At 58.1% G+C, this 26,674-nt stretch overlaps 1 protein-coding gene across 6 annotated transcripts in view; it reads left to right on the plus strand.

Annotated features, from left to right (window-relative positions):
• DAGLA (diacylglycerol lipase alpha) overlaps positions 1–26,674 on the plus strand; it is a 61,505-nt gene that overhangs the window by 21,332 nt on the left and 13,499 nt on the right. For 5 of the 6 annotated variants that reach the window (XM_019754062.3, XM_019754065.3, XM_074336475.2 and 2 more), the window contains 8 exons: positions 14,539–14,677; positions 15,059–15,270; positions 16,624–16,725; positions 17,145–17,283; positions 20,612–20,699; positions 22,749–22,883; positions 23,520–23,597; positions 25,318–25,442. In XM_019754062.3, coding sequence (XP_019609621.3) covers positions 14,583–14,677; positions 15,059–15,270; positions 16,624–16,725; positions 17,145–17,283; positions 20,612–20,699; positions 22,749–22,883; positions 23,520–23,597; positions 25,318–25,442 — 974 coding nt within the window. In that variant the 5' untranslated portion in view covers positions 14,539–14,582. Of the gene's footprint in view, positions 1–13,135; positions 13,489–14,538; positions 14,678–15,058; positions 15,271–16,623; positions 16,726–17,144; positions 17,284–20,611; positions 20,700–22,748; positions 22,884–23,519; positions 23,598–25,317; positions 25,443–26,674 lie in introns of those variants that run through there. The other variant, XM_019754064.3, reaches the window with a different exon arrangement.

A 26,674-nucleotide genomic window follows, 5' to 3' on the forward strand; every position in this document is an offset into this window, starting at 1 on the left:
GAGAGAGGACCTGGAGGACAGGCCCTTTCCCAAGCCCCGCACCCCTGCCCCAGCAGCCCAGGAAGCAGTGACTGTTCCTGCCTCCATTGTCTGGAGAAGAGCCGAGGCTTAGAGAGACCCCGCGGTCACGGGCAAGTCAGTGGGAGGTTAGGTTTTGAACTTGTTTCTGACTGGCTTCACAAGTTGGTGTCCTTACAACCCTGCCCATCAACCTCCCAGGGTGGCTGTGAGGTGGTGGTGTCAGTATTTCTGAGTCTTCATAGTGTTATGTTCCTTCCTGAGGCAGAGATTGAAGCCCTTTGGAAAGTATACATTCAGGGCAATAAAACTGTGAATCCTAAGGGGCTGGATGGCCAAGCCCTTCGTTTTCAGATGAAGATACTGAAGCTCTGATGGGAAGTCATGTCCCCACGTCCTGCCTTTTCTTCTCGCTGACAGCTGGGCTGTGGACCTGGCTGAGCCGCCCTCGCAGCCCAGGCTGCAGACTGTGGGTCCCACAGGGAGCTCTGGCCCGGGAAGAGCGGCGAGTGCCTAGCTGCACCCCGAGAGCATAGCCCTATGTGCTCTCCCCTTGAAGGGGCTCCCTCCCTCCAGCAGTGCACTCTGCAGAGGTGGACATAAGTCACCCACGCACAGACGCACAGGGCAGCTGGTGCGTGGGGCTGGGAGGTGAGAGGAGCAGGCTTGTGGGTGCTGGGGAGCTCCGGAGGCAGCAGGGCCTCCCTGGATAAGTGGTCACGGTTCTGGCTCTGCTACCTGATATGCCCCCTCAGGCAAATCACCCAGCTCCCCCTTCCCGCCATAGTTTCTGCCTCAGTGAAGTGAAGAAGCCCCACTTCTTCCCTGCCTCACCCACAGCATGGTGGTCAGGCGCCAGTAAAGGCCGGTATGTGCTGGTTGCTGCAGGAGAGCAGTGCTGGCTCGAGCTTGGGTCGGGCACGCGGCCCGTGGATTGTGGGAAGAGCCAGGCCAGGAGTCAGGAGCACAGGCTGTGCTCAGACCTGGCTCCTCCTCAGGCAGCAGGGACTTGGTGGGCTCCTGCCGCCTACAGGCCCTTTGCTGGGTGCTGGGGACACAGCAGGGAAGTAGACGGACCCTGGGAACCACACCCTGGCAGGGATAGTAAACACGCTGACAAAGGGTTAGATTCTAGAAAGTGTGAAGAGGAAAACACAGCAGAAAAATGTGATGGAGAGGGGCTGGGGGACCTGAGATCCAGCAGGCAGGTCAGAGGAGCCACGTTTGAGGCAGGAACCAGACAGGAGAGAGCCAGCCACGCAGAGATCGGGGTTGGGGGCCATGCCCAAGCAAGGGGAGGCCTGAGGGTGTGGGTGCTGAGACAGGACACGCTGGGCTGTTGAGGGAGAAAGTGCGGAGGGTGATAAGCCAGGGCAGCACGGGAGATGAGGCAGGCCGGCCGGCAGAAGGGAGCGTGTTCTAAGTGTGATGAGCTCTGTGGAATGACTAGAAATCAGGAAGGGGGCGGGGGTGACCAGCAGGCAGAGACCTCCTCTGCCTGAGCGCCATCCCTTCCCGTGTGGCTTTGCATCAGCTCTCAGATCTTGTCCGCCCGGGTTAAGGTTCCCTCTGTGTGGTCATATTCATAGTCAGAGCCAGGTGGCAGGAAGCGTAAGGAGTGGGGTGTTCAGGGGAAATGCCTCCAGCCTCAAGCTTGTGAGGGGGACCCCTCAGCTGTGGGAGCAGAGCCTGAACAAGTGTATATGGCACTGGCGCCCTGGCGAGCTGCGTACCCGAGGGCAGGACTGGGCTGAACTCAAACTCGGGAGGCACTTCGCTGAGGGTGGGCAGGCTGCCCTGCTCCTCTGCTCTCATAGCGTTCCCCCAGGATGGGCACCCAGCGCGCTGTCCACCCTGTCCTGCCTGCAGAAAGAGCCAGAGCAGGAAGTGCTCCAGGGGCGTAATGGCCCCTGACGTCTCAGGGCACCAGGGCAGACGCCAGTGCTGGCCTCTGCTGGTCCAGTTGCATGGGCCACAAGCCTGAACGTCATTGACAGCACGCTGTCCCTTACTTCGTCATCCCATCTGTCACCATTGTCTGCTGAATCTCAGTCTGGGCCGCCACTGCTCTCCCCCCTAGTGCCGGCCTTGGCCTGTAGTTTCCCACTGCTCTCAAGATAAAGCTCCGACTCCGGGGCCCCACCAGCCTTTCCACCTCTGCCCTCCTCCTGCGCCTGCCGGCTGGTCTGGTCTTTGCTCCACCCTCCGTGGTCCTCACTCTTGGGCCCTCACGCTGAGTGGTGTCCTCCACACGGTTCCTTTACTGCCCTCTCCTTGTGGCCTCTTTCCTCCTGCTTATCCGTCAGGCCTGAGCCCCGGCTCCCTGTTCTTCAGGCAGCCGCCCCTCACCTCCCTGCTCAGGCTCTGATGGGACCCCCGCCTTCCGAGCACATGTCACAGAACTTTTCATTGTGGTCTGAGGATTAGCTTGAAGCCTCGCTTTCCTTCCCGTCTGTAGGCTCTGTGAGGGCTGCCCCATGTCTTAATGTGTTGCTGCGGCCCTGGCCGTAGTTGGCTCTCTGATTATTTGTTGGATGGATGGAGAATGGCTGCATGCGTGCAATTCATTTTAACTAGACGTCACCTGTGTTCATACCGCCTCGTGCCCACCCCGGGAGCTGTTTCTAGTCTTTTTCCCTCTCAGATCCTGGCCCTCCCCTAAGCTGGGGAGCCGCAACCAAGCCCTGGCCATGTGTGAGGGTTGGTGTCCTCACACTGCCAGGCCCATGGCCACTTCCTGTCCTGTGCTCCCAGGTCAGACCAGCCTGGGCCTTGGAGCTTGGGCCTACCTGGGTCTCTCAAGGAGGGAAGGGCTCCCTCAGAAGTGTGCTACTAACTGGAAGAATGAACAGCTGCCAAACATTCTAACTGGGCCCCTGTCAAAGTAGAGTGTGTCCCAGGGAAGCTTCCAGGGTGACGACATGTTTGGAAACCAGGTTGAATGTCGGATCGTGGGGCTGAGAAGGTGGGGGAGGGGAGGGGCATCAAGTGGCTTTGCAGCATGCGCCCCTGAGCTTGAGGTGGGTGGTCTGGGCCAAGCCAGTGGCCTTGGGCCGTGTCTCCTCTGCAGGTTGGCCAGGCCTTTGCTCTTCAGGGCTCCGGCGTGCTCAGCACTTGCCTTGAAGCTGGTAGAAATGCCAGTCGTAGGAGACTCAGGGTTTGGAAGCCGCAGCTCTCCCTCTGTGCTGCGGTTTTCCTGGCGAAGGCCCAGCTGGGTCAGTTGGGCTTACACGCTGCAAGGATCTTCTGGTCAGGCAGGCTCTGCCTAACAGTGGCAGGGGGAGAGCACCCAGGAGGCCCCAGAACCCACAGTTCTAGGACGCCTCCTGCAACATCAGGAGGCAGGAGTGGTATTTATAGCAGCCAGCGGCCACCGAGGATGGAGAAGTCAGCGGAGCTATGGCGCAGGCCGTCCCCCTCAGGTCCCCTAGCCCTCGCTCTCTCCCTCACCGCCACCCCCACTCCAGAGTCTGCCTGGGACCAGCAGTGAAGAGCTGGGCCTGCAGAGAGAGCAGGTGCTGTCACGCTGCCTCTCCAAGCCTCGGAGGACACCAGGTGCCACTTTCTGCCTGGCAGGAGCCTCTGCCTCAGCCAGTCTGGCCGGGACCTTGTCTGTCCCCTCGGCCCCAGGTGGGCATCCTATTAGCACTCGGTGCCTGGCCCTGCTGGTCTCTCTCAGTGGCCCTGTCAGATCTGGTGGAAAGGTTCATTCCCTGGAGTCGCCAGCAGCTTTGCCGACCTCCCTGGGGCCAGCAGGGGTCATGAAAGGTCTGCCTCATGCCTGCTACTAGCAGACACTTAATGGGGCCACAGGTACCTATCCCAGGTTGACTGGGAGGAGGCCCCCCAAATGCCCGTTACCTCCCTGCTGTGTCCTGGTTAGGTGGTAATGGAGTGCCACTCGGGGCTGGAGGACAGCAGTCCCAGCCCGTTGTCACCAGGGCTGTGCTGGACATGTGGCCTCAGCCCTACCTCCTGCCATACCCAGGGAGCTGGCCAGGAATCAGAGGCCACAGAAGTGACAATGTGACAAGGCTGGGGCCCCAAGCCATGAGGATGAGTCCTCTGGGAAGGAAAATGATACCAAACTTGAGTCCCAGGTCAAGCCTTTACCTACCCAGATGCAAAGCAGGTCGCTGGGTCCTGCCCAGGCATGAATAGGCAGAGAGCTGGCATTTATCAGGGGCCTGACGGGGTTGACCTCATCGTGGAGGCCCGGGCTCCCCTCCTGGGTTTCCCCCATTCCCTGTCTCTGCTCCCAGAGCCCCTGGGTCCACCCCCCTCCCCGGCTGGAGAAGAAGCAGTGGGGGGCGGCGGGGAGGCTGAGGCTTTCTCCTGGGGAGTCTCCGTGTGACGGAGAAGGTGAGGCAGGTGCTCCAGGAGTCTGCAGGAGACTGGGCTCATAGACCAGGGCTGGGGCTTCCGGCCAACTGGGGGCAGGCCGAGCTTCCCCAGGGAGCACCCCCTGAAGTGAGCGGGGTGTCTGGAGAGGAGGAAGCCCCCACAGGTGGGAGACGTAGCTGGGAGCAGGAAGTGGGCTTGCCTATGACAGATGGGAGGGCAATGGTTGGTGGAGAGCTTCTAGGTCATGGCTGGGTGTTTTAGTCTTATGTAAAGGGCGTTCAGGAGCCATACTTTGCTTTTGAGGAGGGGATTTACTTAATTAAAAGTGTAAACTGTGTGTGTGTGTAGCTGATGCTTCTGAGCACCCGCTCTGTGCCAGACTCTGCTCTCAGCACTTTACAACTTGGAACTCACTTTGTCCTCATAGCAGCCCCATGAGGGAAGTGCTGTCACCACCATCCTGTTTTACAGACGAGGATGCAGTAGTTGATTCGTCCTGGGGAGTAGCCTCTGCATTGTACTTTGAACGTCGTGTGGCTCAGTGGATATCTGAACAGAGAGGCACTAGGACAGAAGCTGGGTCTGCACTGTCCACCCAGCGGCAGAGGGCCTCTGAGCTTCCCCTTCTTGGAGGCCTATGTTCACTTGTGCTTCGGTCCAGCTTTGTCACGCCCGGGGAGATGGGTTGGAGTGGGGTGTGTGAGGGACAGTCAGCCATGGGCCCCGGTCTCTGAGCTCCTGGCTTAGGGTTTTTTGTCCTCATGGCTCAGGCCAGGGCAGGAGATATGAGTGATGGTCAATCTAGCTTGGGCTGTTGCCCAGAGCCCCAAGGTCCTGTCCTCAGTCAACTTGAACTGAAACAGCAAGTGGAACTCTAAAAGTCAAGGCCAGATGGACCCGAGAGGTCGTCCTGCCAGAGCCTTGCAAACGTTTTTAAGCACTGAAACTGTTTAGTTCGAACACAGTGTTATAAGCAACCCCAATGTGTAAATGCTAAAAGCTTCTCCGACTGACCACCTGCTGTTATGACCCCAGCCTGCTATGACCACCTCTCCTCATCTGGGGGTGCCTGAGGGTTCCCAGAAACCCCCTTTGAGGAGCACTGACATCCCTTCATTGGGCGCAGGAGAGGAGGGCCACCGAGAGTGGGGCCTGGGCTTACATGCCCACCTCCACCTGTGCTCTGTTGGGGCAGGGGACGTTGGCCCTTTCTGCCACATACGGGAACTCTGTGAACCGCCTCCCCTGGGAAAGAGCTCCTGTTACGCAGTCACTCGATCCCTGCCTGCTTCTGCGATGCCCAGGGAATGGTCGAAGTGAAACCCAATAGCTCAAGATGCAGGCCTGTGCCCTAGATGGCCACGCTGCCCAGGGAGGTGGCCCCTCTGTGGATCTGGGGGCCATGCAGCCTCCCGGAGCCTGGGAGGCATTTCCCCCAGTGCAGGTCAGACCCTGAGGCCCGGCCCATATCGTGAAGAGGCGCGACAGGATCTTGGTGGCACAGGGTACGCTGGGCGTGTGGGTGGGGCTTCCAGAGGGGAGGTGTCAGGCTAGGTTTGCCGCTTAGTGTCCTCATTAACGGCCGCATTGGGGGGCCCCTAATGAAGTGGAAGGTGCTAATTCCTCCAGGAGGTGTTGCCAGCACTTGGGCCTGGGAGTCTCTTCTGGGGAAGCTCTGAGAAGCAGCCAGAGCACTGATGATTTACCACCTGGTAGGGGCTCCCAGCAAGTGGGTCACAGAAGAGAAGAGGCCCTGGGGTAGGCTGGGGGTGGGCAGTGGGGTGGGGTGGGGTTTAGGATGCTGGAATGGGAAGATGGGCATGAGCAGTGAGCCACTGCTCCTCGGGCGTCCGGCGTTTGAGCTGGGATGGGGCCTGCGATAGACACCCTGAATCTCAGACACAGAGCGACGTGGGGCATTCCAGCAGGGCACAGGTGTGGCCTTGGGCTGAACTCCGTAGTCCAAGCTGACCTGTGGGAAGGTGATTCCCACCTCACTGGCTCGTTGTGGAATAGGGAGGCAGGGCCAGCAAAGCCCCAGCCTGGGCAGATGGGCTCCTAGGAGATGACGCCGTCCCTGTCTGAGAAGATAGATCAGGTCATCCCTGCCTGAGCAGGTTGGCCAGGAGTGGGTCAGCCTGGTCACCACAGATACAGAGAAGCGCCTTTCTGTTTGGGAAGGTTGACTCAGATCGCAGAGAGATTATCACCCCGCCACTCCTGGGGGGCAGTGAGGAAAAGATCTGAGCATCTCAGGAGAGATGATTAATAAATAATAATGATGGCAACTGATACTTCCTAGGAGGCGAGTGTATAATGTGCTTTATTTCATTTACTTCTCATGACTCCCTATGAAGCAGGTACCTTCATTATCCCATTTTGCAGATGAGGAAACTGAGGCTCAGAGAAGCGAAGGTCACAGACCACTAGAAGTGATGGAACCAAGATTCAAACCCAAAGCTGCCCCACTCCAGGGCCCAGGAAAGGCAGCAGTGGGCTCGCAGGAGGCCTCCGCCTTCAGGTCTGCACATTCCAGAGAGGGAGGGTTCCTGCGGAGAGCGGGTAAGGATGTGCTAGAGCATGAGGGGACGTGAGAAGATCACAGGAGCAGCATAGAAAGGAAGAATAGAAACAGATAGAAACAAAGCCGGAATGGGTGCCTGCCTGCCTATGTCCTCTCCACAGACAGGCAGGACGAAATCACCCGGAGCTTGGACACCCAGGCGGTGGGGCATCACTCATCAGGAGGCCAGCCAAGCCTGCCCCTCCGGGCTGCTCCAGGGTACCTCTGCCCCAGGGCACCAGAATGAGTGTGGGACAAGGGCCCATTCTTAGTTTCAGGAAAATAAACAATCTCCAAGGAATAATTCAGAAACAAAACCTGGCCTGGCCAGAACCTGGGGAATCCCTTCCGCTATTGGAAACAGGTCCATTCTAGCCCTGCTAAGTGAGCCCTGCTGTAAACTGCCCCCACCCCCACCCCCCAGGATCAGGGAAGGTCTGCCGCCCTCCTGGCCCTCCCTCCTCATTCCCAGCAGCCAGCCACCCTCCTGGAACAACTAGCAGGAAACGAAAGGGCCCAATTGATTCCCAGAGAGTTGGCTGGTGTCAGTGACAGGGCCGGTGGCAGATGGCAAATTCTGCCCGTGGTAGAGGAGTGGAAAATAATTAGCGTGAGAAAAGAAGCTGGAGACTCTGTGATAAATGGAGCCCTGATGAGGGCTCCTTGGGAGGTGCTGGCAGCCTGCTTAACTTCTCTGGGCCTCAGTTTCCTCATCAGTAAAATGGGGATAAGAATAGCACTTACCTCATAGGGTTGTTAGAAGGATTAAAGGAGGTAATATTCATGAACTACTTGCTGCAGTACATAGAAGGATTAAAACACACACACACACACACACACACACACACACACACACACACACACACAAACATGTGATAGAATAATTGTTGGAGCTATTTCTGGGTTTAGCCCAGGATGGCTGTAGGCATGGCCCCCAGTACTTGGGGTTGCTTCTTTTCAGCATCTTTCCTGAACTTTACGCCCTGTCCCCAGGTTGCTCTTTTATGGGGAGGGGCTCTGGCCAGCAAGCACATTGATGTGGAGAGAACACAGGAGACGACCTGGCTTCAGAGTCTGACTTGGCCCTCACTCACTAGGTTAAATAACCTCTAACCTCTCGGAGCCTCAGTTTCCCCATCTGTAACATGGGCACAGCCATACCCCCCACAGGGTTGGAGTGAAGGGCGTAGGAAGTGCTTCCCTGGTGGGATGGTGGGGAAGTTTCTTGTGAGTCTAAGGCCCTGGGGGCGGAGGGGAGCAAGTGGCAGAGGTGTCCCCCTCTGTGCCCAGCTGCACCAGGCACAGTGTTGCAGTGCTGGGGCCTGGGCGTATGAGGACCCATCTTGAGCTGAAATCCGGCCCCGGCCCTGCCTTCTGCTCCAGCACAGCTGACGTGAGAAAAGCAACAGCTTTCAGCCCCTAACTTGGGTGGAGTACACCCGGGCACAGGCTGGTGGCACACTCGGCCCCCGGCCCACGCGTGCGCTCTCTCTGTCATCTCTCTTGCTGCCTTCCCTCTTCCGATGCTTTCCAGAGCCCAGCCTCAATGTGGGGCCACAGACCTGGGAAGGAAAAGCATTCAGAGAGGAAGGGACGCCTGGATCTTGTGTCTGTGTGCGTGGGAATAAGGAGTCGGACTGATGGCAGAGACTGTTTCCTTTCAAGTAACTCACAGAGGCTGCGTGAAATCTCAGCCCTGCCTCGTCCTTGTTGCATGATCCTTGGGTAAACATGGCGCCTCTCTGAGCCTCAGTTTCCTCAGCTGAAAAGCTGTGAGGTAATACCCCTACAGGCTGGTGAAGCTAGAATGAGGTGACACATAGAGTTTCAGCTCTGTGCTCTCTCCGGGCTCCACAGCCCACTCACCTCAAGACAGATGGTGGAACAACCCTGGGCTCAGTTTTCCTCATCTGCAAAATGGGGCGATACCCACACTCCCACTTGGTGTGACGAGGACCAGAGAGCTCTTCATGGGCCCTGAGGCCCTGCCTCCTCACGGTGCAAGGGGATGTTTGAAGCCAGCTCTTGGGTTTAGAAAGGGGCATTTAGCCAAATCCTGCTCCTCACAAGCAACGTGTAGCGATTAAGACTCGGGCTCTGGAACTGGGCTGTGTGACCTGGGGCAAGTCACCGGCCTCAGCAGGCAGAGGTCCAGGAGACCCAGGGAAGGTGGGCTTGGGTCTGAGAGGCTTGTCTCCTTCAGCAGCCGAGCTGCAGAGCAATGGGGACCCTGCCTCCGGGAAGTGAAGAGCCAGCCATAGATGACGCTGAAACCGTGCAAGTGGTTGCTGCCTTCCTGCAGATTGGTCTCTAGCCAGGGAGCTCATGTGGATTTTGTCGGCTTCCCAGAAGGTTATGCATCTTCAAGAGCACAAAAAAGAAGATATCAGCCCAGGCTCCCTGGGATGACACTCTGTTAATGGAAGTGTCTCTTGGGGAGTGCGAGTGGGTGCCATGAGGAAGAAGGGAGTGGCCAGCTCAGGGACTCTGGGACTGTCAGCAGGGAAATTCGGGAGCCTCTGGGGCTTTTCTCAACCTCAGTTTCCTCACCCATAAAAGGGGGTGGCGGGACTGTTTCTGAGGCCCCTTTTAATTGCAATTCCTGCATTAGCTGGGCTTTGGATGGCAGCAGGAGGGCCTGTGCCTCCTGCCTGATCCGCCTCCTGCTCCTTGGGAGGTATTGGGGCTGAGTCTCTGAGCCTCAATCTCCTCGTTCTTCAATAGTGACAGTAATGGAAGAGCCAGCATTTGCTGAGCACTTACTATGTGATAGGTGCTGTCTTAAGTATACGACTCATTTAACCCTCGTGGCAGTTCTGAAGCAGGTACGGTTCTTAGCCCCGTTTTAGAAATGAGGACCCGAGGCACAGCGAGCTGAAGTAGCTTGACCAAGGTCACCGTCAGGACTCAGACACAGTTGTTTTAGAACAGGAGGAGCGAGAGGGACGCCGTCGCCCACATCACTGCTGTGAGGACAGAAGGTGATTACTCCAGGACTCGCGGCACAGGAGGTGGCAGTGATGTCACACACCTCCCTGTGGCCCGGACCTGGCTGTCATCCCTTCAGGCGCCATCTCTAGTCCATCCCTGGGCTCAGGTGCCTGCAGCACCTGACCTAGAAGCTGGAGGTGGCACTGTTGGGATCTCCCACAGCACATCATCCTGTCCCCTGTGGGTACCAGGTTCCGCCTGACTCCACTGCCCTGGCCCCAGTGCAGGCAAGCAGCGTGACCTCCCATCTCCCACATGGCCGGAAGTCCCTGCTGGGCCATCTGGAGGGCGGACGCAGCAGCCCACACCCTCCTCCCTCTCCTGGGAGCTATTGGCACCCCATCAGCTACAACCTACTACCGAGGGGCTCTTCTCCCTGAAAACTCCCAGGGCCTTGCGCAAGGGGACCTTGGGATCAGGGGATGAGGCCCAGCTCGGGGCGTGTTAGCCAGCCGCCCCCGAGGCCCACGGCGGGTGCATGTTGCCTGGTCAGGGCTTGTGTCTGCTCAGTCCAGCCCTACCCCTCAGTGGGAGCCACTCATGAGCGGCATCACAGTCCCAGCACCCCATCGCAGACCCCCTGCCAAGAAGTTTCCAGAAAGCCCCTCAGGAGCTCCATTAACATGATGGCCGCCACGAGTAGCAGCTTGGGTCTGCCAGGGCCTGTGCAAACCTCCTAGTGACGTCATCCCATTCAGTTCTCCCCACAGCCTCCTGAGGGGTGGTGTCCGTGTTCTGCAGATGAAGACACTGACGCCCTGTGATAGTTAAGATAGTCAGAGGAGGGGTCGTGGTTTCCCTGAATGGGCAGGAGAGGCGCTGGGGTGGGGCATTTCCCAAAAAGCCAAGTGTGTGAGCTAAGAAAACCCTTTTTTATAACGGGAGGGAGCTTCCCCAGGGGGAGCTTGGGCCTGCTTCAGGGGGATGGAGTGGTGGTTTGGGGCAGCCAAGGCTGCTTGTGAGGAGAGGGGCTGGGTTTGAAGTTGGATGTACTCACGCTGAAACCAGGGTCTTGAGGTGGGGTGTGACGATGAAAGACACTGTAAGGCTCTGGGGTTGAGCTGGGGCTGGGATAGGCAGCAAGGAATCAGCAAGGTTACTGTAAGACAGTGTTCCTTCCTAGGGCTGCACTGGAGTGAGGGTCCCGGAATCCCCTGAGGGGCGGCAAGTACTGCCTGAGAAGGGCGAAGTGGCAGGGGGCTGTCAGGGAGGGTTTCAAAGAGGAGGTGATTTGGGGGCCTAGAAAGATGAGTAGGTTTTGCCTGGCGGAGGATCTGGGGTAAACAAAGACTGGAACCTTACAGTGAGCTGATTTTGGAGAGCAGCAAGTTTGGGAGGGATCAGAAAAGGAGGGTGGGGCAGTGTGAAAAGAAGCTGGAGCACCTCCCCAGCCAGAAGGAACTCCCTGGCTGAGGGTGAGATGCTGGAATCTGTCTCCAGGGGTTAGGGAGTATCTTCTGCTCCAAGACTCAGAGAGGGTAAGGCACCTGCCCAAGATTGCACAGCCTGCCTGCTGAGGACTGAAAGGCCCTTAGCCATTGTCTGAGGGGCTTGGACTTTATCCTACAGTCCACAGGGAGCCAGGAAGGTTTTTAAAGTAGGGGACAGCTTGTGTATTTTTAAGAAGAGTTTTGCATTTTTAGAAAGAGGAACTCCCAGAATGGTTAATACTTAACCCAGGGGCCTGAATCATCAGCAGGGAAATTGGGTTTTGTGCGTGGGGGAAGTAAGGGGCCCCCTAGGACCGCTTAAGTCATCCCGTCCATGTGAGGGGGGTCCTGACATCTCATTCACATCTGCCTGGGCGGGGGGGGGCCTGTTCAGAGGCATGGGGAGCCCCCAGCAGTGCCCCTGTTACCCCCTGCTGGAGGGGGCACCACCCCTGCCCTGGAAGGGCCACTGGTCTGGGGTGAGGAGGGGGAGGCTGTGTGTCCACCCACTGTGCTTGTTGGATGGTACTGACCTTGTGCCCTGGGGAGGGGAGCCAGAGGAGGTGCTTTGTGGCAGCCCCAGACCAGGAAGTGGCCTCTGTCCTCCCCACTCCTGAGACATTTCCTCCAGATGAAATCACATCTCCAGCAGGGGAACAGGCCCCCATTGTGAAGGGCTGGGGTCTCGAGAGAAAGGGCGTCTTTCAGGCCCTTAAAAATAGCAGCCCTGAGATTTATGAATCCGCATGGACTGGAGTTGTCCCATCCTCCTCCCCAGCAGCAGCACAGGCCCTGTCACCCCCACCCTAGACAGTGACCTGTTGGTGAGCAGCTGGAGAACCCACTGGCCCAGTCGGGGGAGGAGCAGCTGGGCCAGCAGGGGTTCACACACCCTGCTAAGACCCTAAGACCGGCGTTTTCCAGCTCGGGTAGGGTCCTCGCCAGAACTTTAGCAGGTGGGGATAATCAACATTTTACAAATGAGGAAACTGAGGCACAGCTAGTAAGTCACACATTGGGTGGTGGTCCCCAGGCCTGTCACAGGGCACCCACTATGGCCGTCGTGGTCGAGATGGGCACCGGCACTGACCACGGCTGCTGGCCGCAGGCTACGGGCAGAGGCTGACCCTGACCATGTCATTCCAGTGTCTCGACAGATCTTCAGCCGCCTCTGCACCTGTGGCCCCAGTTCTGCCTGAGAGCAGGGAGGGCAGGGCCACGTGCACGCATGGGGCTGCGTGTGAGGCTGAGGGTGGTGCGTGAATGGTACATGTGAGTTGAACAAGAGGTTAAGAGAGGGGGTGAGAGGCGATTGGGAGCCCCCCCGCCCCACGCATACCTGAGAATCAGATATTCTGGGCTGTTGGCGGGGGCAGGGTCCTTCCCTGCTGAGGGGCTGCTGCTCCCTTTCCTCTGAGGTGGAGCTACAACACCTGCTGGGACCAGGCTGGCCCCGCACCTCTGTCATTCCTTTCATGTGTGGGGGTCCCCGGAGCCGACCCCATGCTCCACCTTACTCTCTGAGAGCCCCCTGGAGACAGGGAGGGGCTGTAGCGAACTGTGGCAAAACCCCAGTTGTTGGCAGCTCTGTCCTGCCCCAGCCCTGCTGCCACCCACGGTGTCCTGGCCCCTCCTGTCCCGTTCTTTCTCACTGAAGCTGGTGCTGTCAGTCACTTGTCACAGACACAACACTGGAGCCCCAGCCCCCGGCAGTCCCAGACCCCGTTCCTGGCCACCCCACGACGCGGCTCCTGTGCTCTCCATCCGTCTTGCTTCCCAGAATCCGTGCTCCGACTCCTCCTTGGAGAGAGTGGGATGATGTCACTTCCTGAGGGTGGGGGGGAGTAGGCACGACCCCGGCAGGCTAGCCCGCCAGCCCGCCTGCCAGGCCACCAGCTCTGCTGGAGCAGCTCGGCGGTGGCTGGATGCAGTGGCTGCACCAGGGAGAGGGAGACGAAGACGGGCCAGACTGGGCATGCCGGCGGCCCCACATCTCCTGGCCCACCCTGACGGCCGTGCCCACCAGCTGGGGGAGTTGCCAGCTTCTTTTCCGAGTGATGCCGGTTCCTGCAGATACTCGTTTTCCCTGGAGCCATCTCAGGGAGAGGAGGACTTGCCACCTGCCCCTGGACCGGGTGCCATGTAAGCCTCTGTCGGCCTGGGGGCAGCTGCCCACCAGTGGGGCACCCAGCCCTCTGCAGCAGGGGTTCCTCTGCATAGTTCAGTGCAGGGGTACCCTGGAGCCCCTCATTGGGGTCGCCTGGTCTGCTCCATTACCCTTGTTCCCCAGGCTCTGGGGAGTGGGGCCCCAGTTCCTGGGCACTTCTTAGCTTGCCTGGGGCTAGTTTGAACTCTGACTTCAGAGAGTTGGGAACTGGGCAGTAAGGCTGCTTGGCTCAGGGTGGGCATGGAAGGTATGGTTGCCGGGAGGGTGGATTACTCTTCAGGGCTCGCCCACTGCCCCTCCAGAAGGGGGGCTGGGTTCCCCAGTCATGCTCTTGACCCTGGTCTCAACCATGCCCTTCCCTACCAAGAGGCGTAGCTTTGGTTGGGAGTTCTGTCTGGTGGGTGCAAAAACAAGTCCTAGAGCATGCTCCCAGGGTTCTAACAAAGCGAGAAAATGAAGACCTAATTCAACAAATATTTACTGAGCACGTACTATGTGCTGGGCACTCCCACCTGTATGCTTGCCGTGCCCTTACCCCCAGCTCCCCCAAGGCCTTCAGCCTTCCACCTGCCCTGCCCAGCTTGTGCAGGGGGTAGGCTCATGCTTGGTCTTGGAAGCCCCCACCCTACCCCCAAGGACTGTGTGCCCTGGGCCAGGTCTCCTTGTGGAAAGGCAGCAGGAAGGCTGGGGGAGGCAGGGGGTGAGCCCAGGCCTTTAATGGAGTTGACAAACCACTGTTGGGGTAACCCCAGGCAGAGTCAATCCCAAAGGGCCAGTGCCAGTCTTAGGGGCTGGAGAGACTTCAGGGGTAAGGCTGAAGTTAGGGTCTAGCTGCTGAGGTCCTTTATGTTAGCTCTGGGGATGGATAGGACAGACGTGTGTCCTGCCCAGGGATGGGTCAGCATCTCCAGGAGCCTGGAAGCTTTTGGGCTGTGAAGGCTGCAGAGATGCCTGTGCTGCTGGGCACACCTGGTCAGAGTGCAATGGTAGCCCAGGCAGCCACAGGGCCCTCTGCTCTCTTTCAGGAGGTGAGCACCAGGCCCGCTGAGCCTCCGCAGAGCCACCAGCCATGCCCGGGATCGTGGTATTCCGGCGGCGCTGGTCTGTGGGCAGCGATGACCTCGTCCTGCCAGCCATCTTCCTCTTCCTCCTGCACACCACCTGGTGAGTCTTGGGGCCACGCCGCCAGCCTGGGTATGAGGAGAAAGGACTAGAAGGAGGCTTTCCAGCCAGCTCTTCTGACCCGGTCATGCTCCCAGCTTCCAGCAGGAGGTGCCTGAAACATACAGTCCCTTAGGTGATACCCGATGGAGCCCAGGGACCCCACTTCACCACCACCACACCGGACCCAGCGCTGGGTAGAGCTGCCGCTGCTGTCTCTCCACAGCTGGCAGCCGGGCTCCCCACCCTTGCTTCCCTGTCCCTGACAGCCCGTGTCCTCAAAGGATGCTAGGTAGACAGTGGTCCTGTACCCACTGCATCCAGCCTGGGCAGGGCCGTGGGAGGTGTGCAGGCTGCCGGCCCCTCACGTGTGCGTCCCCCCAGGTTTGTGATCCTGTCCGTGGTGCTGTTCGGCCTGGTCTACAACCCGCACGAGGCCTGCTCCTTGAACCTGGTGGACCACGGCCGCGGCTACCTGGGCATTCTGCTGAGCTGCATGATCGCCGAGATGGCCATCATCTGGCTGAGCATGCGTGGGGGCATCCTCTACACGGAGCCCCGCGAGTCCATGCAGTACGTGCTCTACGTGCGCCTGGGTAAGGGCCACCCGCCTTGGGTGGGGGCTGCTCTGGACCACCCCTACCTCCACCCTTCTCCTGTGTCCCATCACTCATTCAGCCAACATTTGTTGGGCACACGCTATGGGCCAGGCGCTGTGCCCACGCCAGGGTCCAGCAACGAGCCAGCAGACTTACTGGTCTGATGTTCTAGACCAGGGGCGGGCACACCTCGGCCTGGGGGCCAGATCTGGCCAGATGTCTGTTTTTGTAAATAAAGTTTGATTGGAGCCCAGCCACACTCATTCATTTATGTACTTCCTGTCTCTGGTTTCTTCAGTGTGACAACAGCAGAGCTGAGTAGCTGCCGCAGAGAATGTGACCTGCAAAGTCTGAGCTATTTACTCTCTGGCCTTTACAGATAAAGTTCGCAGACCCCTGTTCTTGGCCACATGCATCTCTTCAGCTGCTTTGTGAGCCTTTGCGAGCAGCCCCCCTCCTGGGTAGCCCTCAGGGGCCTGGGCCAACTCCTGGGAGGGCCAGCCTGAGTTAGCCTCTGGGGCTGCTTCTGATGTCCCTAGTGAGCACCTCTGTGCTTCTATGACCTGTGCTAAGCCCTTTCCCTGTGTTAACTCTGACAGGAGCTATTATCGGTCTTTTTACAGATGAGGGGACTGGCATCCAGGGAGGGTAATACGCTCTCTCAAGGTCACGCAGCTAGTGTTCCAGTGTCAGAGCTGAGATTTGAACCCAGGCTGCCTGGCTCTTAGTTGCCGTACCAGGCTGCCTGTGGAGCTGGGGTTTCCCATGCTGCCCCCTGGGGGGCCACTGAATGCCCCCCAACCCCAGCTCAGCCCTGGGCTCAGTGCTCTCGCACGAGCAGGGTGCCTTGAGCAGCAGGCTCCTCCTCCTCCTGCCTCAAGTGCCAGAAGCCTCTTCCTGGGAAATAGCAGTTTCCTTGCAATGAACACTGTGTCATAGAATTCTTGCACAGTAATGTAATGTAGATGTTGTCACCCCATTTTACAGACAAGGAAACAGAGGCTCAGAGAGACTAGGTAACTTGCCTAAGATACATGTGATTCGAATTCTTGGGTATAATTCTAAAATGCTGGAAGAACAGGATTCATCTGCAGCCTTTCAAGTCACCTTCTCAGGGAGGTGTCGGGAGCCTGAGGGCACATGATGACAGGATGGAGTTAGGGGGACAGCCTCGCTCCCTGGGCCCTCTCCCCCACGAGCCCTGTGGGCAGGGGGCAGTGGGGGCCTGATGCCCCTACTGCTGAGCTGGCTATAGGCCCTGTGGCAGGAGGGGTCAGGCCAAGGTTCCAGGGCCCTTCCCGGTGGGCAGACGGTGGCCGTCCCTTAGCCAGGGCTCTGCTCTCCTTACAGCCATCCTGGTGATCGAGTTCATCTATGCCATCGTGGGTATTGTCTGGCTCACTCAGTACTACACCTCCTGCAACGACCTCACTGCCAAGAACGTCACCCTCGGTATGTCCGCCAGCCCCAGGGATAGAAGCTCGGGCATCACCGGAGGGAAACGGTTTCTGTGAGGGCGCCCAGCAGCTCGGCTGGCCGGGGCTGTGGCCTTCATCCTTGTTGTCTGCCACCCACCTTCAGGGGACCCTGGTCTGGAGGGTGGGCAGTAGCAGGCACAGAGCTGCCCAGGGCAACAATTGAGGGGCCCTCAGCATCTCTCTAGAAACCCAGAGCTGCCTGCTCTGTGCCGAGGGTGGGCCTCAGGGTCATCGCTCAGCAAAGGGACAGCCATATGGCCAGAGCCTGGGGTCAGAGGCTTCGGAGCCTTGCTGTTGGACAGGGGGGCTCCAGCGCCCCTTCCTTCAGAGCTGTTGAGCCAGGGAGGTATCCCCAGCCCCTCCACCTCTTGCTTCCCGTTACTGCCCCGGCAGGGATGGTTGTCTGCAACTGGGTCGTCATCCTCAGCGTCTGCATCACCGTCCTCTGCGTCTTTGACCCCACGGGCCGCACCTTCGTCAAGCTGAGAGCCACCAAGAGAAGGCAGCGCAACCTGCGGACCTACAACCTGCGGTCAGTCGTCCGGGTGGTGGGCAGCCCCCTCGTGGGATTTGCTGGCAGGCAGGCAAGGGTGGCCCCATGCCTCCAAACTGCATCCCAACCTGTGTGAGCCCGGGGCATTTGTCCAAGGCTTCCTGCCTCAGTTTCCTGCACTATAAAGTGGGAGAGACAGTTCCTGCTTCATGCTGCTGTTAGGAGATTTAAATGAGATAATGTGTGCGAAGTGGTTAACACAAGGCTCACGTTTGGCTCGTGTGTTGTAAATGGCAGCCATTGTTATGATTGTCCTCACTTCAATGCCAGTGCCAAAAACGTGACAGTAAGAGCAGGAGAAGATCATTGTCTATAGTAAGGAATGGTAGTTCCATGCGGTAGCTGTTACCAGCATCTCTGTAAAAGGGGCACAGAGATGTTATGTGACTTGCCTGAGGTGACACAGCTGGTACGTGATGGGGCTGGAATCAAGCACAGGCAGTGTGGCATCAGAGCCCTTGCTCTTAATTGCTAGGCTGGGCGGCCTCTGGGACTAAGGGGGCTTGAGGAGGGTAATGAAGGAAGGCTTCCTGGGTAGGGTGTTTTCAAGAAGGAGGAAGGCTGTGCCATCGCAGAGAAAATGAGGGAGGGCACCCAGGGTCACAGTAATTCCTGTTGTTGTTGTTTTTTTAAACTTTTATTTATTTTAAGTGTGTTTTTCCAGGACCCGTCAGCTCCAAGTCAAGTAGTTGTTTCAATCTAGTTGTGGAGGGCGCAGCTCACAGTGGCCCATGTGGGGATCGAACCGGCAACCTTGTGGTTAAGAGCACCGCGCTCTAACCAACTGAGCCATCCTGCCACCCCAGTAATTCCTGTTTATTGAAAGAAAAAGAGAGGGGGGTGTCCAGGTTGCATCACAGTAACTTCTGTTCATTGAGCTGCTGAGATGTAGGCCCTGTGCTGAGCCTTTTACCATCAATCCGTTTAATCCTTCCAACAATGCTGGTGTGGCCATGAGACCCATTCTGCAGATAGGAGTCCAAATCCACAAGAGGCAGGTCACTTGCCCCAGGTCAAGTTGGTGGGGTGTGGGACTGGCGCTCCGTCTCCAGCCGAGGGCAAACGAGGTCAGGGGCTCTCAGCCAGGGGAGCGGGTAGCCCAGGCCCCAGCGCTCAGCAGGAGTCTCCCCATCCCAGCCTCCTGAGCCTCCACCTTCTGCTCCTCTCTGCACCCCCCCCCCACACACACACACCCTCCACGTCAGCACTGCAGCTAGAGCCACACCCGCCCTGTGCTGGCCACATCCCAGCCCAAAATGCCAGCTCTTAAAGCCAAAGCCCGGGAGCCCGTTTTCTCTCCCAGTTCAGCTGGCCATCACCACCCGTCCCATTTTGCACACTCCAAGCACACACCCTGACCTGACCTGGTTTCTGGGCTCCTGGGGCCCCGGAAAAAAAATCTCCCCTCCCTGACTCTGGGTAATTGCCTTTGGGGCCCAGAGCAGCCAACGCCTTTGCAGTTGGGGGTTGGCAGTGGCTATGATTTTAATTAGAAAGTCTTCCTGCCATTCCTGGGCCCCATGCGAGTAAGAGGCCTCAGAGCTTATAGGTCCTGACCTGTTGCAGTTTCTGCAGCTCTAGGCGGGGCTTGGAAGGGTGGCCCCGAGCCTCCTCTTAGTGTGACCACCTCTCGGGCTGTTCTCCACTCACCCTCCCTCTGCTTGAAACCAACACAGTTTTTCTAACAAGGTCGTTTTCAAGCCCACTGACCCTTCGTCCACGTTTAGGGATGCACACAAGTCCTGCTGTGTCTCACTGACAGTCTTAATTTAGTTTCTGGAAGTCAGGAAGCTGTTTAAGTCCTTGGCCTTTTTGTCCTTCCAGTGACACCTGCTGGAGGTTGGGAGATGGGTTATTCCCAGTACTACTCTCTGAGAACCTTGACCTTGGATCTTTGCAGGAGAATCTGCCCTCCCCTCACTTTAGTGAGTCCCAGGGCAAAGGGGTGCTGGGTCTTTTTCTGTCCAGATTTAGTACGTCTCTCTAGCCTAACCTATGCATTGGGCCAAACCTGTGACCATCTCCATCTGCCCCCTGGTGGTCGTAAAGGGTACTGGAGTACAGTGTACAGTCAGCACTTCATCAGGCCAGAGGCCCAGAAGGAAATTCTCTTTGAATGTTTGAAAACCCCATTAGGTTAGAAAGAGGTTGAAAAAACCATGATGCTCTGGGAGCCCAGTTTGGCCAGCATGCTGTCCCTTCATTAAGCCCCTGACAGGTGGGACATTGGTTTAGAATGTACGCCTGCCCAAGTCCCTTAGCACTGGCAAGTCCCAGCAATGGCAGTTCTCTTGCACCCTTTCCTAACCCCCTCCTGTAGCCCTGGAAGGCCCTGTGGCTTTCCCTGGCCTTGTGGAACCAGGGTTGGGAGCAGGAAGTGGCCTTTCCTGAAGAGAAGAGCCAAGAAGCTCAGGAAGGAGGGCCGGCCTGTCACTCCTGATGGACGCTAAGTGCCTTGCACATATTCAGGGCCACCCAGGCCTTCCCCTCCTGACCACTCGGCATCAGGCTCTGACGGGGCCAGCAGGAGGGCACATGTCACAAAAGCAAGCCAAGCCCTTCTTGCTCAGTCTGGAAATGTACATTTTAAATATTGGATCTGTTATCTTTATGTTCAGAACACACCGAATTCTGGGCACCCAGCACTGGAAGGGCCTCCGTGGCTAACCGGCCAATCTCTCTGCCTCTGGGTGCAGATTCCTGGATACCTGACTCCCCATCAGGGGCTGGGGGTGGGGCTAGGATGGCCAAGGGCCAGCCATGCAGATGAAGGCTAAGGGCCCTCTCCCCACTAATGTAACTCAGCCCTTAAAGTTTCCCCAAGTACAGAGACTGTATCTGAACTCCTTTTGAGGGGAAGCAGCTGTGTGTGACAGGTTTGCTCTAGGCCTTGGAATGAGTTGGTAGAGAGGCCCGGGGCCCTGCTGCCATCTACCAGGGCTCTTGGTTTGAGCCTTTGGACACCTGGGCCACAGAGCAGCCCCCAGTTTGGGCTCCCAGCCCCGAAGCCCCCAAGGCATACTGGTGTCAGTCTGCAAAATCTGGGCCCCTGGGTGCTGACCTTGGCCATCGGTGCACCACCTTAGGCCAGCAGGAGTCCCTCCAGGAAGTGCCCAGCTGGCTGACAGCCAGGTCGCTGGCCACCCAGCTTCTGCTGGGCCTGGGCCTGTTCTCCCCTAGGTGCCCTGTCAGGGAACCCATTGGTGGGATTCTGGGAACAAGCCACCCTGTTTCCATAACATCTGGGTCCCGGCTCTTCTGGTCCAGCCATGTGACCTCACACATCCCAACTCTCCCCCCTTTGCAGGCACCGCTTGGAGGAGGGTCAGGCCACCAGCTGGTCGCGCCGGCTCAAAGTGTTCCTCTGCTGCACCCGGACGAAAGACTCACAGTCAGTAAGTACTGGGGGGTCGCGTCCTGCGGGCTCACTTCCTGCTGTCAGCGACTCAGGAGCCTTCACTCCTTGGCAGAGCTGGGTGGGGGCTGGTAGAAGGGGGCTGGGTGTCCGGCAGGAGCCAGGTGACAGCCTACTGGTACGAGTACCTGTTAGTCACTGACCAGCTCCCTCCTGCATATGAAACAGCTGACCCCTTGCTTTGTCAAGGAAACAGAAAGATTTGAAGACCTTTCACTGACCCCCTTGGAACTTGGAGTCTAGTTTAGGAGAAGGGATACTCAAAAACCGGGGCAACCTGAAAACAAAGCAAAGCAGTGTATAACCAGCTGCAAATTATTCTGGAAGCTCCAACAGAGCTATAAAGTTCTTAGTGTGGTCCTAGATATGCATAGTCAGCCTTCTGCACTGAGCGCTCTGAGGAGTAACCAGAGGACCGAATTCGTCAGTGCCAGGGAGCTGCAGAAGGAAAGATGGGTCAGCTGTGAGTGACCCTTTGGTGGGGTGGGGCCTCAGGGTCCTTGAGGCGGAGCTCCCAGCACTGGCAGGGCCCTTAGAGATTGTCTGGTCCCAGCCCTCGTTTTGCAGACCAGGTAGCTGAGGCGCAGAGAGGTGGAGTGACTTGCCTAATGTCGCACAGCTAATTAGTGGCAGAGCCAGTGAGGTCAGCAGACTACTCCTCCCCGACCCAGATAGCAAGTGCCCTCCATGGAAGTCACCGGAAGCCTTGAGTGGCTCCTCCTCACCAGCAGACCCTGGTGATCTGTGGAGTGAGTAATCGAGTGTAAGAAAGCCCCCCCTCAGGGTTCCCTGGTGAGTGGGGAGCACCCCCACAGGACTAGGAAGTCTGAGGGGTCACGGCTCAGGGTCCATGGGGAGCATACCCAGCTGTCCCGGGCACTTGGCAGAGTTGGGGCTCCTGCTGGAACCGGGTGAAAAGGCAGAAAGAACATCACGGGGGTCCAGGGATCAGGTCTGGTTCAGTTCAGCCTTTGCTACATTGCTTAGAACTTGAATTGGGGGTGGCCGGTTAGCTCAGTTGGTTAGAGGGCGGTGCCCTCAACAACAAGGTTGCCAGTTCGATTCCCCACATGGGCTGCTGTGAGCTGTGCCCTCCACAACTAGATTGAGACAACTACTTGACTTGGAGCTGATGGGTCCTGGGAAAACACACTTAAAATAAATAAAAGTTTTTTTTTTTTAGAAAAACAACCTTGAATTGGATGCCAACATTTAAAAATCAGGGGCATTTATGTAAACTTCTGTATTTCTGGATCTGGGAACTTCGGCCCCTCGCAAGGCTGGTCAGCTGGAGCTGAGCAGTAGCTGGCTCTGTTTGGCTCTATTAGGCACTTGAGTTTGAAACCCTTGATTTTTCTTTCCTTACAAGTGCCAGACCCTCAAGGGTGAAACCCAGTGACAGTGAACCAGTTGCCATGAGCTTGTTCCCACCACAGCCTCTCCTAACGTGTTAGGGACAAGATTCCAGACTCCAGCTTGACACGAGGCAGGGAGGCCTCAGACCACACAGGCCACCATGTCCTGAAGCCAGGTGTGCAGGGAAGCAGAGGGGTCCCGGCCCCGCATCACACCCTTCTCCAGGCACATGTGGGGGTCCCCGAGCCTGCAGCTGTGGGCAGAGTGGGGAGGAAGCAGCTAGGACCTTAGTTTTGGCTTCTCTGCTGGAGAGAAAGGCTGGAAGAGAAACCAGGGGGCTGTGTAGGCCTTGATTCCTAGTGTCGGGGGAAAGAGCAGGAAATGGCTCCCGTTGGCATCTGTGCGTGCTGGACGGTGAGTGCCCTAGAGCTCCGAGGACTGAGGAGGGTCGGGAGGTGGACATGGAGAAGGGGCAGTGGCGGTGACAACTACTGCCAGGTCTGCAGGGCCAGACAGGGCCCTGAGGCTCACGCTGCACAGCGCTTCCTGGGGCCGGGCCAGGGTGAGCCTGGCCAGGGGCCCAGAGCAGACACCCTGCCCGGGGGATTCACGCCTGGTCTCGTCCTCTCTCCTGCTCCCCCGCCACTGCCTCCTGCCTCCCTGGACCTCATAGGACGCCTACTCGGAAATCGCCTACCTCTTTGCGGAGTTTTTTCGGGACCTGGACATTGTGCCGTCTGACATCATCGCTGGCCTGGTGCTGCTCCGGCAGCGACAGCGGGCCAAGCGCAATGCCGTGCTGGACGAGGTGAGGACCCGGCCCTTCTCCAGGCAGCCTCCAGCACCGCCCCTGCCCGAGCCTCTCCGCTGCCCCCAGTGGGGAGCCCCCACTCCGCTGCTCTCAGCTTCCCTCCCACGTTCCACATGCCCCCGTGGGCCCTGGGGGTCACCCTTTGATGCTCACTCCTGTCCCTTCTCCATCTCATCCCTGCAGCCACCACTCATGGCCCTCACTTGAGTGACGCCCATGTCCTGGGCCATGTGTGGCTGCTTCCCCGGCTACTACGAGAGACTGCTAACCACAGGGGCTAAGGACTGACGCAGCTCAGGCCTCAGCCTGTGTCCTTGCCTCTCCATCCCTTCCCACCCTCACCCCGTAGCCCAGCTGGCGTCTCCTAGCATCTTCTGCAAAGTGCATTTCCCCCTGCCCTGGGCTAGGAACGTCCCGGGGAGTGGGGTGAGGGGTGATGCTTTGAGTGGGAAGGGAGCACCTGGCAATATGAGGAGACCTCAGCTTGTAGAAAACTGGCTGGGTCACAGAAGAGCTAGAAACCACGCACTCCTTTGGGCTGTCAGACCTTTGAGAAACAGGCAGAGTACAGAGCTGGGGGCTCAGACCCCCTGTCTCAGCCATGCAGCTGACCTTAACACGCCTGTTTTATAGGCCAACAATGACATCTTGGCGTTCCTGTCGGGCATGCCAGTGACGAGAAACACCAAGTACTTGGACCTCAAGAACTCGGTGAGTCAGAACCACCCCTACCCACCCTGTCGGGGTCCCTCCCCCCTCTGCCGGAATGACCTGAGCAAACCACCTGTTCCACCATGAGTACCCCCTCAGCTCTCCAGACAGCCCCTCTTCTCAGGTCATGCTCAGGGCATGCTGGACCATGCTCAGGACGTTTGGTCCTGGCCCCCTGAGGTTATAAAGTGCCTTACTAGGGTGAGCTGCTATTGTTACTGCTGCCATTGCTTTGTTACAAAAGGCAGCGCGACAGAACTCTTCGGTTTTCAAGCCGCTTGGAATAGCACAACCTCTTCTCCTGCACCTTTAGTAGAAATCCAGGTGTGTGTGTCACAGGGAAAGCTGGGGCCGGCCCCGTGCCGCCCAGGCTGGAACTGCAGCCAGCCCTGCCTTGGGAACAAACCGATTTGGGTGTGCATTGCATCAGCCCCCCCCCACCCCCTCACCCCCCCACCGGTCACTGTGACCCTGAGCAAGTCCCTGACCATCTCCCCCACCGCTCCCCCAGCCTGTTCCCACGTGCATATAGGGCGCTGGGCACACCTTCCACACACAGCTCTGGTGGGGAGGAAATGAGCCATCCTGAGTCCAGTTCCCAGCATGGCACCAGAAAACAATGGTGTCAGTCCAGACGCTTCTAGAAAGGATTCATCCTCATATGTCAGTCTCCTGGAAAAGCCTCGGGTTTCCATCTGCCCCCATTCCCCAAAGGAGGCTTTTGTATCCCCTCTGAAAATAGCCCCTCCATGCCAGGGGCTCTCACTACGGAGGGGCCTGCGGGACAGGCAGCCGAGCCTCGAGGTATTGGGGTCCCCTGCCTGCAGAGGCTGCCAGCATCCCTGCCCTGCAGCCTCAAGCTCAAGTACAGAGAGGATAATTACCTTTTCCAGCTCATTCCTGAAGAGTAAACAGCGGCCCAGGGAGGGTTCCACCCCTCTGGACCCTGATAAAGGCACCACCTTTTTCAATTCACATCATGACTAATCACTCTCTTCAACCGTTACAAGGTGACTAAGTCCCTCTAAGTGCAGGAGTCCTCTAGTGCCTGGGGTACCAGAACACAAATCCGCTTTGCTGGGACACCTATTCCTCCCGCCTCCCTCCAGCCCTGCGGCTGGAACAACAGCCCTTGGCCACAGACACTAGGTTTCCAACTGGCGTCTTTCCCGGAGATATCCCAATCTGCCCAGACGCCCCTTGGAGCCAGTGACTCAGTGCGGCAAGCTGGAATCTCCCTATATTTGCAGACAAAGAACCTGAGGGCCCAGAGTCAGTGACTGGTCTGGTCTGGTCACCAAGCTTGTCAGTGTCTCCAGGGCTGGCCCGGCTGCTCAAGGCCTGGATACCCCAGCTGGAGGGCCCCCGGGCCTCTCAGGGTTAAATTTCCCTTTCCAGGGCCTAATTGCTGAGGCAGGGTGATGACCACTTATGCCTCCCCCTCTCCTCCCTTCTTGGGAAACTGGGCAAGGAAATCGACCCAGTGCTCTGAATGTTTTTCTGTCCTCAACTCGTTAATTCTGAGATTGGAGCAACAGGACAGGTCTCAGGAGGATACTGCCCTGGTTGCATGGAGATAATTAGGGAAATGCAGTTATCTGGAGGAGCGGCCCCTCCTATGGGGCAGGGAGGGGCCTCTGCAGCCCTTGGGGAACCCATGGGCCCTGAGGCTGTGGCAGGAAGGGCAGGAGGTGACTGCCCTCTGACCCCTCTCTTCCAGCAAGAGATGCTCCGCTACAAAGAGGTCTGTTACTACATGCTGTTCGCGCTGGCTGCCTACGGGTGGCCCATGTACCTGATGCGGAAGCCTGCCTGTGGCCTCTGTCAGCTGGCGCGGTCCTGCTCGTGAGTACTGCCCCATCCTCTCCGCTGGCCAGCATATGGGGAGGGGCTGAGGCTGTGATGCCAGGCCTGCCTGGAAAGGCTTCTCTTCTGCACTGTCTCTGGGCCTCAACCTCCTGGTTCCTGCATTAGCCCTGGGTGGGGAAGAGCATGGGCTTTGGGGTCACATAGTTCTGAGTTTGAATGTAGACTTTGTCACTTGCAGCCTTGGGCAAGTTGGTCTCCCTCTGCCCGCCTCAGTTTCTTTTTCTGTAAAATGCGGACAGTGATACACACCTCCTGGAATGGTTTTGAGAGGATTAAGTGACAGGTTGCCTGTCATCTGGCCCTGCTGGTCACCATCCCCTCCCGTCCCTCTTCCTGGCCCTCTCACCCGCTCCCTTCTGCCCACATCTTCCCTTCTCCTGCTCCCCTTCTGCACTCTTCCTTTTGGAAATAAAGGAATTTCCTGGTAGAAAGGCCCAATCCATTGAGGCCTCTGGAAAGACACCGAGAAGGCCGTTCAGTGACAGGCTGTTCTCAGGGAGCTGGCAAGGCCTCAGCCCGAGACCTGCTTGTAGCCGGGCGCCGCCCTCAGCCCACGCCCAGGGACCAGGATGGACTCTGTTTTCCCCAGTGGGCCAGAGGCGGGCACGGCTCCAGCAGGGCCCCCCCGCCTTGGTGTCTCCACCGTCAACCCAGGCCAGGCAGAAGGAGGACAGCTCCCTGGCTCCCTGTTCCAGAAAGGCTGGCATGCTGGGCGGGCAGCTTCTGTCTGCGACACGCCTGCCCTCGAGGCCCACAGCAGCCACACCCCTCCTGTAGTGCCTTCCTTTCCGCAGAAAGCTGGGTGGCTCTCAGGACCTTGTTCTCACCATCCCTCCACTGAGTGACAGAGTGGACCGGGGCATCCCATGCCTCCTCCCCACCTTTGACATTCTGCACACAGCTGGCATTCCTTCCAGCATCCTTGGAAGCTCCTGCTACGGCTGAGAGCTTCTTCAAATGAGCACTGGCCCAGGAGCCCATGACCAGGGCTCTGACAGGCCCTTACTCACTGGTGGGCGCGGGGAGGGACATCATTTGTATGGCAGAATCTGTCCTGCCTGCCTATAGGCTATCTCAGAAGCCAGGGCGTCACTGGCAAGCCAGGCACTCGGCACTCTGCAGACAGGAGGGATGTTGGCATTTGTGTCAGCTTCTCAGTGCTACAGGGAGAGAGAGCAGACGGTCCTCAGACCCTGCGAGCAACCAGC

Source organism: Rhinolophus sinicus, chromosome 14 (assembly GCF_057876585.1).
Source record: "Rhinolophus sinicus isolate RSI-liver-muscle chromosome 14, RSI-T2T, whole genome shotgun sequence".
Classification (NCBI taxonomy): domain Eukaryota; kingdom Metazoa; phylum Chordata; class Mammalia; order Chiroptera; family Rhinolophidae; genus Rhinolophus; species Rhinolophus sinicus.